General features: G+C 43.5%; 1 protein-coding gene across 1 annotated transcript in view; it reads right to left on the bottom strand.

The window, feature by feature from the left end:
- bmpr2b (bone morphogenetic protein receptor, type II b (serine/threonine kinase)) overlaps positions 1-12,398 on the bottom strand; it is a 28,473-nt gene extending 16,075 nt beyond the window's left edge. Inside the window, exon 1 of the mRNA XM_018729543.2 lies at positions 12,217-12,398. Within this exon, the coding sequence (XP_018585059.2) occupies positions 12,217-12,295 (79 nt within the window). The 5' untranslated portion in view covers positions 12,296-12,398. The remainder of the gene's footprint in view (positions 1-12,216) is intronic.
- Positions 12,399-13,923: the final 1,525 nt, after the last annotated feature.

The raw sequence follows: 13,923 nt of genomic DNA, 5'->3' as shown, positions 1-13,923 counted from the left end.
TTGCACATTGTGAAATAGCTACTGGCAACAGCTGAGTAAATTCCTTTGGGTCTCCTGTTCAATTCTTTAACCACAACACAGCAGCCTGATTGGACCCTCATGTCATACGTGATGGCTCCTGATTAACATCAAGCTCATTATCATGTTTAAATGAGAACGGAGTACTTCAGAAAGCCAGTGCAGCCCATGGTCATGTGACATATCAGAATGTCACTTAGTCTAAGGCAGCAGATAAGAGGGATGGAACTGCATCTTGCTGGCTGTGTCTGCAGAATAGGTGTCAGTCCCAACTGCATAATCATAAGACTCAGCAAAACAACAAAGCAAAATATAAACGTACAAACTTATATACCCTCGACAAAATAAAACTTAGAATGTGAATTCTTAAAATGTTTGCTTGTCATCCAGACAAAAGTTTTAAAATTTTACAACATTAGAAAATAGATTTTTCCATCACTCAACATTATAATACTAAACACACTAAACCGTCGCAACTCAAATACCTCCTGGCTGTAACAAAGGAGAAGCCAGACTTCTTGTAGCCTGGGAAGGAAGTCAGACAGTATCTCTGAGGAAGGCAGCAGCAAACAAAACTAGAAGAAAATCAAAACAAACCCAGCTGACCCAGCCAACTCCTCCCTTTGCCTCCTCTGTGACTTTCATTTACATTTATTTATTTAGCAGACGCTTTTGTCCAAAGCGACGTGCATCTCAGCAAAAGTACAATTTATGCATTAAGTACACACACACACACACACACACACAGTCTGAAACCGCTTGTTCCAAGCAGGGTCACGGCGAACTGGAACCTAACCCAGCAACACAGGATGTAAAGCTGGGGGGCACACCCAGGACAGGACACCAGTCCACTGCAAGGCACCCCAAGCAGGATTCGAACCCCAGACCCACCAGGATGTATGGCTTTTTTTCCTCCATCCTACTGTTGTCAAATGACTTTAAAAGCAGACCTAATTTCTTTGAGCTATTTATATATGAAGGTATTACAATTTTGAGCTACCTGAATCAGACAGAACCACCACTGTCTGAACACCTTGTGAAATCTAAGTGTGCAACGAGACCATTCACAGCAAAGACTTAACATGTAGGGGGGCAGGATGGAACTTCATTGAAATTCATGACCTGCGCTTACTGGCAGGTGGGAAATACACTTCAAATAGACTATATCTCCTGCTAAGGGAGATGCAGCATCTACCAGGACAAACAAAAATCCCACTGGATTGAATCTTCAACAACTTTAGGCTTAACACTCAGCAAGGCAGGGAAATGTAGCACCAATGTAGGCTTCTCTTTCTATTTTCATTCACAATACCAACTGTTAATTAGATTCAAATGGTTTTTAAGGCTCAGAAGAAGGTTTCTTTTTTGGGGCATTGATGGATAGTGAGATGCACCTTAAGCCATTGAGGTAAAGGTTTGAATCACAGAGAAGGTTTAGTATGGCAGGTTGAAAGGAGGATGTGGAAAACCCAGGTGTTGTGGGGCAAACAGAAGCTTCCAAGGTTAACTGGCTTTGGCTGAAATCACAGCCATCGTATTGAGTTACTGTGGAATCAGTAGCATCAATCCATTGTGCCAGTGTAGGTAGATGCAGAGTTGAACAATAAAGTTGTCACCTTTCCCCTGCCTGTTAGGTCCTCACAACCATGTACCGCAGACACATGATTCTGGCCCTCCTGGTGGCTCATACAGAAAGGGAAGGAGAGCATTTGACTGCCTGCCAAGTCAGCAGGCTCAGAAGCTCTGTGGCTGCTGACAAGCATGGTCAGTGACTCAGCGAGAACAGTGCTACAGGTGCAGTGCTCTGTAACACCATCTGCCGGGCCTAGCCAATCGAACGCAGGAAGCAACTCAGTATGAATCCCAGTAGATGAAATGTAACCATGCTAGATTCCACATGGAACAAATTGAGGAAACAGGCCAGTTCCAGCTTACCTCCTCTATCAACAGCCCTTATGCCTTCAGTACATGCATTCCAAAACAGATGGAAAAAGTTGATGCACCCATTTGAGCTTCGTAGTTATCAGCATCTTAGAAAACATGCCAAACTGAGTCAGAACTGAGGCTTGTAGATCATCTCAAAAGGACTAATTTTCTCCACTGACACTTCTGAAGACTAAAAACCAACTTCACAGACCCATAATCCCCCCCTCTTCTTTCACCGTGTTTAATGGCGAAACAGGACAGTCAAGTAGCCCCCCCCATCCCTCCCTAAGTGAGGCGCTGTTTTAGAGAGGAGGAGAGAGACTGCTGGTGTCTCTTGGTCCTCACTTCAAAGCAAAACATAAATAAAGCAGTGACCCTCATATACAGGCACAGCCAAATTCTTGCACCTCCAGCCATGCAAACCTGCCACCCCAAAGCAATGACATCACTGGGGCTTCTGCAGGACTCCATTTGCCCTGTTATTCCAGTGACTGAGAGAGTGCAATACTGGAGTAGAGAGTCCAGCAGTATGGGTAGTAGTGAGGGGGCTGATGACATCTGTTCTGACTTTTGGAAATCGGAAACGTTGATCAATTTTGCTTGACAGATTCCAATAACCCAGCTGGCTATCCCTGGACTTGAAATAGTGCAGCATGTTTTTCATGACTGTTTTATCACATTCTGTGGCTTGGATGCGTGGTTTTCATCCATCATCTCAGATTATGCCATTGTATCATGCATAGTATGTTAAAGAAAATTGGATTCCCAATAAGAGGTATGCAGCAATAAGAAGCTGAGTTCACACACTTCAACTGGCTTTAAACACAGAAGCAGCAATTTGAACAATGCATTACTATGTAACAATCTTCATGCTCTTCTGTGACATAACCTCTGCTGTGCCCTCTCTGTAAGAGCAATGAGCCACACAGTGCAATCCACAATTCCATCCTACATACAGTGAGGTGGTGCCAAGGTGACTGAGCAGCACTGAGGACATGCAATAAATAACACTCCGACTTACAAGAATTCAAATGTGAAATGGCCTCACACTGCTACAGATCCATAGGTAAGATATGTTTGTTATTCTCACTACAGCATTTGCTGGAGCTCATGTATTATACATTCTAAAGTAGGTTTTTTTTTTTTTCTCCCCCCCTCTCTAAGTGTCCACCAAAGTCCTCTTTTCAATGCACTCCTGCAGCACAAAGGTGATAGGCAGTACAGTGACAAGGATTAAATTCTACAAAAGCACCTAGTTTCTACCTCACAGTACCATGAACTAAAGAGTTCTCTTTCCTCCTCCCCTTCTCCATTCTTCCCGCTTTCTCACTTTCCTGGTTCTCACTGCAAGCTGCATGGACCCAGTAGTCTGCCTGGCAGAGCTCCAGAACATGCAAATGAGCTTCTGGAGAATCCCATTGGAGAACCTCATGCCAAAGCTATGTGGCACATGCAACAAAGAAAAGAGCAAAGAAAATGGCTTGGTCTAATTGCCCCCACTAACAAGAATTGGGAAACCAAGAAGGCAGGGAAGCAGCCTGTGAGACGCAGGCCAACAAACACAAGGTGGCAAGATTACATTCCATGCTAAACCATGCAGACTTGTGGTAAGTGAATCCTACACATACATTAGTGCAGGCTGAAGGGAGAGAGAACATCATGCAGTTAGCAAGGGAGCAAAACCATGCCAATGCAAGTAGCCTGGCCTAAATGGGCAGGACAGGAGTCATCACTGCATGGACTGGGAGAGAGATGATCCAACTATTGCTATGATGTCTAGTGTGTGCAACATGTGCAGCACGTAAAACATATTACAAACAAGTAATACTTCTGAGACAAAGAAGTCATATAAGGCTTACAAAGAAGAGAGAAGAAAACAAGCCAAGAGGATTTGGTGTACACCGCATGTAATGGAATTTTTCCCTCCAAAAACTCATCATGCCATCATTACAAAGTTGCACCTTGAATTTAGTTTTTTCCCCCCAATAACAATCTGGTTAGAATCAGCTCTTTGAAGCCTGAATGTGCTAACAGCTCAGCGTCGAAGCCAATTCCCCTAGCTTAACTGCTCAAATTTTGAAACTTAATTGGCTATACAAAAATTAACTTTGACTGGTACACTCTTCCCAAAATATATACTGCAGCAAAACATTTTGCGAGCATTGGGCAAATCCAATTAGCAACGCTTAATTTGCATACCTAAAAAGCTAAAATAATTGACAGGATAACCTAACGAAAGAGTCTGACAGCTTTACTCCTAGTCAACAACTGACAACAATGTTAGACTTTAAAGCACATATTGCATGAAATTACATTTTCATGCATCATGTCTGCCAGCATAGACTGCCTTACTTAGAATGTGTTTCCCTTACTGGAAAACAAGCTCCTTAAAAATAATGGGTGGGAACACAGACACAGGACAGGTACATATTTGCTGAACCCATTCTAAAACTAGGCATGCCTAAATGCAGCAAGCGAGTATTCTGACGATGCATGTCACATTTCTAAATGCTGAATTTAGAAGATTTGACTTGACTATAAATATACTTTTATCATAAAAATCATCTAATAACATGGGGGGGGGGCAACAAGAAGTTCAACTAGTACTATAACTAGTAAGTAAATCAGTGTAGTTGAAATAAAAGGATAGGGGCAGTCAAGCCAGACCATATGGCTACTCCACCTTTACCTCCATCAACTATTCCCAGTTTCACCCAGACCCAGATTAACAGCTCCCAGACTTGTTTTTGTCCATATGGAGGCAGACTGAGATTAAAGGCATCTGGGGGGGAGGGCTGTGTTCTAGCAGAACAAGGACCAGCACAGTAAAGAACACAAACATTCACACGACTGCATATAAGAGACCCAACACAGAAATGCTCCAGCTTTCCCAGGATAAATCCTTATTCATTCCTCTAAGGCTCCATACTGAGCTCCTCACATCTCAATGGATCCCTCCATTTCAGAACCCTGATGAGAAATCAAAAGCAGTCAGCTGAAATTGTGAAGGGTGTCCTTCAGACTGTGAAGGCTGTCACTTGGCAACTGGCATTTTTCCTCCTGCAAGATACTGGTGTACTTTGGAGGTCATATTCTCAGGTGGATTAGAAGCTGCAAGAAACTATACACATTTCCAGTAAAACATGGTCCTTACTGCTATTTAGTATTGTTCTGGAAATGCATAACTTGGTACGTGTTCTTCTGTCACCCTAATAATGAAGACTCCCAAGATTTGTAAAGAGTGCGACCTATGTCCGCGAATCTGTAGAAAGTGTGGAGTATGAGACGATGACCCAAAAGATCTTTGCAGGAACAGCCCATCACAGACCCCAGCACGGCTAAAACTATCACATCAATAGGCAGAAGTTGGTCACAAAGCAAATATGAATGCATTTAAATGATTATTTAGTGTTTGAAAAGATGATGTTGCCTTCTCTTAGGACATCTCATTTTAATCAGAAAATGAGATGTCCTAAGAGAAGGCAACATCATCTTTTCAAACACTTGCCCCTTTTGTCAAAAAAAAAAAAAAAAAAAAAAAAAAAGTAGAGAAACAAGCTGTGAAAACTGAATAATTTTGGACAGAAACTGAGCATATAAGAAAATGTAGTATTCCCTCATTGAAGTGACCATGAATGATGTAACTTCTCAGTTAATAGCTTTTAAGTCAGAGCCCTGGGGTACAATAAGACCTGTATAGCTTTGGGAGCAGCCCTATGCCACAATTTCCCTGGGTTAGACATACACTTCTGCACCTTCTGGGAAACACCCTCTTATTAATTGTATATGGTGGCATTCTCCTTTTCAAGTTGCAACAAAGCACCAAGATATGTTCACGCATCACACGAGAGGGCTCACGCCACTCGCCTTCCACCATCACCAGGCCTGTGCAGGCATGATGGACTCTGCCAACTCCTCTGCGAGATGATGCGGCAGGTGGCTGCCTGCCAGACCACCGTTCCTGTGTGCATACCAAGAGACCTAGCATTATCTTTGCCTCTACACCAACAACTGACTGGAGAAGGGACCCCAGCTATAAATCTCCATGTACTGTGTACACTTCTATGTCCTCTTCTGGATGCACCAGGTGGGGTGTAATTATGTCTCCCTATGCAGCACTCTCTTGATTGTCATTTTCCCTCAGTGGAAAGGTAAGTTTTTTGACTCAAATTTCATCACCAAACTTCTGCTGATATTGCCTGAACCACCCACCAATTATAACAAGGAAACAAACAAGTTCATGATAAATACATGAACAGGTACTGAAAATTCTGCACCAGCACCGTAGAACAAACATGCACAGCTTACATTAAACACCAACTGAAGTGGGCCCCGAGGTTGAGATATCCAACATGCCACCGTTTTTTCATGTGGTTAAGATCCCAGCTTGGCGATCAGTCACAGTCCAGATCCCTGCAGGCACCTCTCCATGCACTTCCTCCGCGTATGTATGTAATTACTTGAAGCATGTTAATCCAACAGCTACCCAGACGCCAAACATTGTCACTAAATGCACACAACAGTCAATCATAAGTACGTGCCCATTGCAGCACAAGAGGAAGAGGAAGGCAAAACACCCAGCAAACCCCAGTATACAATGTCTTCATTTCTATGTCAATTTCCTCACCTACAGGAGACGGGTGTAAGAAAATCATGACTATTAACTGCACATCCTCAAGGAAGTTCCTACCGTGCTATCACCCCTCACAATCCACCTGTTTGCAAGTATCGCAATAAAAGCACAGTTTTGGCACATACCCTTTAGTCTGCCATCTGTCTTGTCACCACAACAAACCCAGCATGTCAAAGCATTTCCTTTCATCAATGAACCTTGGTTTCCTCCATGTCATAATCATCACATCCCCTAGTTTAGCTAGTCTTTTCTTTGCTTTACTCTCCATAACATACAGTGCCATTGGGGACATTATCAGGTAAACATAAAATGAAAGAAAAAGGAGGAACTGCACCCTCCAATTCCATCTGCCCAGCGCCAGGATGGCTGTGGAGCAGGAATTACCTCAAAGGAATGTTTCTTCTCACTACCCCCACCCTTCCTACATACAATCTCCCCATCTTTCCCTCACCAATCTACAGTCATGGAGAGACTCATTGTTTAGTCTAAGTCTTGCAGCTACTACTCCCCCATGACTGGAGGCACGCAAACACAATCACACGCACACAGAGAGGAATGAGACACGCTGCTGTTTGTGCCCAGAAAGACCCTTGCTGGCCACTTAAACCCATGAACAGACACACTGACTACAACCTACAAGTCTTGTAAACTTGCCAGCACCCATCTTGGCCAGCAGAATTTAAAAGTTCCTGACCTGAATGCTAAAATGATGCATCCTTTAAGTTTGAAGGTATATTACTGACAATATAATGTTATATTTCCTTTTACAAGACAGGCACTGTGCCCACATATTTGCTACATATGTAATCGCATGTGCATGCACAGCCAAGTCTGGTTCTTTAACCACCACAGCTCCTGCCCCAAGGACAAACTCCGCTGTATCGCATTACAGGATAGATCACTGCAAAGGAAAGGCTAGGAGAAGACAAGTCAATAAAATCATCACTGGAAAACTTTCCACTGCATAACACACTGCTGATTAGCTTGCAAATACAGTAAAAGTATAGGGAGTTAAGTAAAGAGTTTAGGACACATTAGAATTTGGTGAAATTAGATTTGAAGAACCTGGTTTTTCTCAGGTCAGTGTCAGAACCTCCTTTGGTTTGTATTCTGGCCCATTCCAGAGCCCATTAAACATAATCACATTGACTGCATAGAAGTATTTCCTGATTGTGAAGAACAGATGAAAAGCCCCCATCAACTGCTCTCCACATTCATTTGGGATGTATCCGGAATACGGTTTTTGTACTAGGTCAGGGGTTCTTACGTTGTGGAGTTGAGATGTGAGGTGGCTCCCAAAAAGTCCCCTCCAATTACTTTCCCACTAGCTAAAATTCTAGTTTAAAATTCTTTATAATGTTATGAATTAAAAAGAACATAGCATGAATGGCAGTGACCACTGAGCTGATTCCAACAAACACTCGCAAGGCTAACAAAGAAAGGGAGGAACGGAATGCAAGTTGTCTACTTCGATGTATGCCTGGGGGTCAAAACACAGAGAAACATCCAAACTCACACCCCGAGGTGAACTTGAACCGCAGATCCACTGAACAGCTCTGTGGGCTGTGAGGCATTGGCTTATGTTGTGCAACTGTGTCCCCAGAAAATTAGCTAACTGTTTATCAAATATACCTACACAAATCTAAATTGTCTTGACTGAGTCATTGATAATTTGGGGAAGAAGGGAAAGTGTAAACATTAACTTAACACACTGCTTTGTCAGCATATTCCCTGTATATTATAATCAAACCCACAACCAATCTTTTTTATTGCACGTGAATACATTTTTTTAAATGTTTACTTTCAAAAATATGAAAATTATTAATGTATATTAAATTAACAAAGAATCAGCACTAAAAAATTGAAGGTATGTGTACTAAGATCAAATTTGTACTGAACGACATGCTGAACACATCACACTCCGTACAACTAAAGTTGTCAACAAAATAAAATTCCTATGATCCTATCCCTAGTAATGGTAATGCACATCACAAAAAGCATTACTTCAAGTTCTTAAGTCCCTCCAACATTATAATTTGAACCTTTTTTTTTTTAAGATCCAAGGTAAATCACCCAAAGCAGACCAAAGGAACAGCATATACCGCTGAAGCTCCATGGTGCAGGTACCACACTCAGCCAAAGGCTACGTACTGTATGTTTGAGGTTACATTAGTCCCTCCCATTTTAACCCCTATAATAACTGCTGCATTGTTGATCTTGCTACACTGTGCCAGGCTACATCACACACAAAACCCAAGTGCAGACATACTCACGCACACATATGTAAACACACTGATTCAACAATCTTTAAACCCAGCTCTTACAAAGTAACAAGGTTGAAGTAAATACACCTGCACAGCAGAACACGGAAGTCTTCATACAGAGACAGGGCTACAAACTGCCTTCTTGTGTTTAATCTTTTTCAGCATATGCTTTTGCACTTACAGTTATCAGAGGCTGATCACATACATGAACTAATGTATGGAAATCAGAAAATATCTCAGATACCTATTTCTCCCTCCTCTGCTTCACTAATGCAGAACTTGAGGTCAGGTAATTTTTCAGAAGGCTGACCAAAATCTAACGACATCAAGGCCTCAGAGGTACTGCGCACCTACTCTCACAACCCATTTGGGACCAAAAAGCTGTTTCCCCACCAGCAATCAGGCTAATTGTAGTTTGGTATTGTAGCTTAAATCAATGGAAAAGTAAGTGGTAATACAGGAAGCATAAGTCAGTTCAAAGAAACCAGAATGACATCCTAGATACAACACAGAATGTCCTGGTCACAAATACATACAAGCAGCTTTGATTCGATCCACGTTCTTAGGTTCAACCTGAAACATCTGAAAGAAGCAACACCACCTCAAAAATAATAAAAATGGATACTGTTAACAAAGAATGCTTTTCATACAAATAAGCAGGTTAGATTCTTAGCATTTAATCAATTCTAAGACCCAAGATCATGCCCAACTCATATTTTAGATGTTTCTACCAAAAAGCAGTTTCTATCGCACATTCCTGTTTAATGTCACTAATATACATAAACTAGATTGTCTGACTATCAGGTGCTCAAAGTGAAAGAATTATCTTAATACTCAGTATCTTTTTACTATTAAACTGAATGTATTATGCTAATATACATGACACGTATGTGGAAAAAATTGGAGATGTTTAATTTTATTCTTTAAAATTAATAACAGTAGCCATTACTTAAATTCAACAGTTACTGCAATCATTCTTAGCCTTTCTGTGCTTGAATAATGGATTGACAGATCAATGAGTTTCAGTTGTCACAAATGTATCAACTATTTGGCTAGACAATCATGAACTTCAACACTCATTCATACATTCAAGATAGACAGGAAAAAATGTTACACTCCATGAATATTTTTCAACGTGTATACACAAGGACCCAGATCAACCACCAACCTGAAGCCACAGAGAACACCACCCTGCATAGCCAAACACACAGCCACAAAAACATAGCCAACAGCAGAACTGTTTCATTCAACTGCTACATCATTTTCACAACAAAAAAGATAAAAATTAAGACATCAGGTGACGCAAGAACATCACACAGGCTTCTGCCAGAACTAGGGATGAGATTCATCTTCAGGATCAGCTCAGAAGTCTACAAGTACTGGAGATCGCTAATGAAGAGAAACTGAAACACCTCTGCTGCTTTTCCATGGCAGATGGAAGTTTAGTGGTGATCCCAGCAAACTGGTCCATCTACAGGGAAGAAAGCTGGTCTTTACCAGGGCCCACATAGCTGAACAATGGTCACAGCAGTTCTGCACCATGATACCGAGTGTTCTAGCCTCACCACGTTCTCCTTTGCTGATGTGAAACAGTGGTTCTCCCTGATGAGAAAATGGCAGCTGGCCAGCCTAAACATAGACCGGTCTCACCCTACTTTTCACCCCTGGGACTTCATTCAAGCTTGTTGGTTGGCCAGGGTGATCACAGAGCCAGTTAGAAGACACTGGCATACTCTTTCAGCAGTTTCCCATGAATCATTGTAGTTATGATCTCAATATGCACAATTAAAGTTGTCTGTGCATTCCAAGATTCCCCATTTGCAACATTTAAGAATACTCATTGCAATTGCTACAATTCGCCAATATTTTCACAAAACAGCGCCCTTGTCAAAAACTCTCTCAACCATAAGCCTCATGAAGCTTGATGTACCACCGTAAGTCCCATGATAAAAACTGTTATACTCCAATGGGGAGTTAAATCATTCAGTTAGTGTGTGGGAACCCTGGACAGGGCTTTCATAGGTTTAAGTGCTCTTTTTGTTTATAGCTCTACAATAGATAGCTTCCTTGACACCTGCAACAACAATATGTAGTCATGCTCCCTTTAGTCGCAATCTAAAAACAGGCTACAACAAAACACTACAATACACTGGTTGTGTTTGTGGAATCTAACTGCAAGACAGTAATAGTACTCACTCCTTGTAGTTTCAAAACATTTTATACTAACAGCATCCTCCTGCAGATCAGGCAAAAGGTAAGATGCCTTCCCCAACCTCTTCACGGGTAAAGTGCAAGAAGTGTTATTGACATGAGTAAAAAGCCCAGTGACACCCAATACACACATACATTTTCTGAACCGCTTGTCCCATACGGGGTCGCAGGGAACCGGAGCCTAACCCGGCAACACAGGGCGTAAGGCCGGAGGGGAAGAGGACACACCCAGGACGGGATGCCAGTCCGTCGCAAGGCACCCCAAGCGGGACTCGAACCCCAGACCCACCAGAGAGCAGAACCCGGTCCAACCCACTGCGCCACCGCACCCCCCTTGACACCCAATAGTACTAGCATATATCCAAGCCAAGAGGACATTAACGAGACTATGGTACAAAAGACAGGGAGGTACTAACCAGGTGGATACCACCAGTCCTCGAGGTAAAAATGAGAAGGTGGTTGGATGTGGGTAAATGGAATTGCACCTTAAATCTACTGCATTACAGTGCACCATAGAAAGCTCTGGCAATTGTATTTTGTAACCTCCCTTTTCCATTATATTTGACCGAAATGCAAGTCAGGCATCATCATGATAAGGCTTCTGAACATTAAAAATAATAATGCAATTTGAATTTCTATTTGCAGCGTACTGACTTGAAAAGCCTTCTCCGGAACAGCGTATATGCGTGCAGGGCTCAGCCGGCCTGCGGTAGGGAGGCAGCACAACGTGGGGCGATGTGGTGCCTCCCTGCAGCAAAACCAACTGATCTGACTTCAGCATTCAGCACAACACCTACCTGGAGAGCAGTGAGTTACTAGGCTAAAATGTTACCAGATGAATCACCACATCAGCAACCTGTGTCTTACAACAAAGCCATGATGGTTGTGTGGGGCCTCTTTACCTGGGCTCATCTCAGCTGTCACTGTCAGTGCCACTGGAAGCATTTAGCCCATTACCGATATACACTCACGACCACTGATACTGGGAACTCTATGGGTTAATGTGTTGAAACAAGAGGCCTGAAGATATTTTCAACTCCTGTGTGCGGGTCTCCATCGTGCACATTAACAGAACAAATCAAATGATACTGTCGTTCACAAAACACACAGTTAGGAGAGGTTTATTTTTAAATGCGGAAGCCATCCTCCTCCTCCCTGACTTACCGGCAGTGGGAGAGAAGAGCAGCAGCCGGGCGAACAGCCCCAGGGCCGCCGCAGCCCACAGCACCGACACGGCCGCCATTGCGCCCCGCTCGGCACGGGCGGCTCCTCCGCAAACTTCGCTCTCTCTGTCGCCCTTTTTCCCTCCGGCGTCGGCGGTCCCGGCTCATTCAGCTACAGAAGCGGCCAATAAAGTCCCGGCAGTAGTACACGACCGATGTGGAACGGGAATTATAATTCATGGCTCCACCGCCTCCCTTTTCGAAATACCACGTAAAAATGTTGTGCCACTCGGTTTATTTTACCTCAGAAATCCGCCTCGCGACACCGTTTAGATGCGTTTTCACACTTAGAACAGTTTCCACAGACGCTGCGGACAAACTGCTGACGGCAAAACTCAAAACCACGGTTCAGCAGTCAAAAAAAGGGTCCCATGACGACTCGTCTTCGGTATAAACTGAATTACGACGAGTTGAAAACGATGAAGCTCGAAGTTTTGCGTTTCAAAAACTCAGGACTAGTTCTTCGGGTTAGAAACGAACAGTATCTCGATATTCGCCAGCAGGCAGCACAGCTACACGGAAACGCTAGTATTTTTGGCCACGAGTGGTCGTTTTGCTTTTAAAAAAATGCAAGTTTTGGAGAAAAAAAAAATAGCATCTAGGTGGAGCTTGAATGTAGAAATGACACCTGGCTTTCGGCTAAGGATTTAGGAAACGACCGACGACGCGCTGTGTCTGCAGCCAAAAAATGCCCTTTTAAATAAAACATGAAGCGGCTAGGGATGAAAATAAGATGTATCGCTACCAGCTAGCGATCAGTGATTTATCCATCAGGAGATGTGAAGAAAATCCTCGGTTCCGAGGAGGCAATGCTGTCCTCAGGCGTCTTTTTTTTTCCGTGGCTCCTCCGTCGTCGTCGCCGCCGCCGCCACCGCCACCGCCACCGCCTCCTCCTCCTCTCGCTCTCCTCCCCCGTTTGCACCAAAAACTACCGCGGAGTTTCTTCCGCGGCTGGGTGTCGCAATGTTGGGGAAAGATTCCGAACCCTCTACTAAACACTACATAAAGAGCAGAAGGAAAATAAGGCAGAGCAGGACGAAGACGCTGGAAATTCGGCTAACGCTCGTGCTACTACTAGTCCCTCGACAGGCACTAAAATGATTAACCTGGTGGTGGCTGTTTAATCCGTCGCCGCCGCCGCAGAAAGGAGACTGTCCGGCTGTGTTTATCGTGTTTTTTTTTTTTTTAAATTTTATTTATTTCAATTTTTTTTTTTTTTTTTTTGAAGACGGAGGATTTGGTTAACAGCGGCGACGAGCTCCAGACGCGGCGGTTAGGGACGTGGCTCGTCTGTGGGACCCCACCGTGGGGCTCTGTGACTGTATGAGGAGGGGGGGGCCCTGCCTCGTCCCACTCATTCCCTCCCGCAAACCGGCACAGCGCCTACTAGCTGCGCACTCGCGCCCGCGACACATACTATATAAGGGCGGACCATCGTTCGTCGCGCGGGCGCGTTTTCTCACGTGTGACGGCAGAACTTCGGAACCCGGGGTCAGTGGACCGCTTTGGGATTCGCGCGTGGGCTTCAGAGGGTCCGTGAAGCGCAAGCTTGCTTTGAAAATAAGTGTTAGATAAAATCTAAAAATAACATTGAAAGACAGTGGAAAAATGCCAATTACTGTTTTATTGTAATGTAAATGATTAGTTA

The sequence above is a fragment of the Scleropages formosus genome, chromosome 12, assembly GCF_900964775.1.
Source record: "Scleropages formosus chromosome 12, fSclFor1.1, whole genome shotgun sequence".
In the NCBI taxonomy this organism is placed as follows: domain Eukaryota; kingdom Metazoa; phylum Chordata; class Actinopteri; order Osteoglossiformes; family Osteoglossidae; genus Scleropages; species Scleropages formosus.
This window is presented reverse-complemented; position numbering and strand designations above follow the sequence as displayed.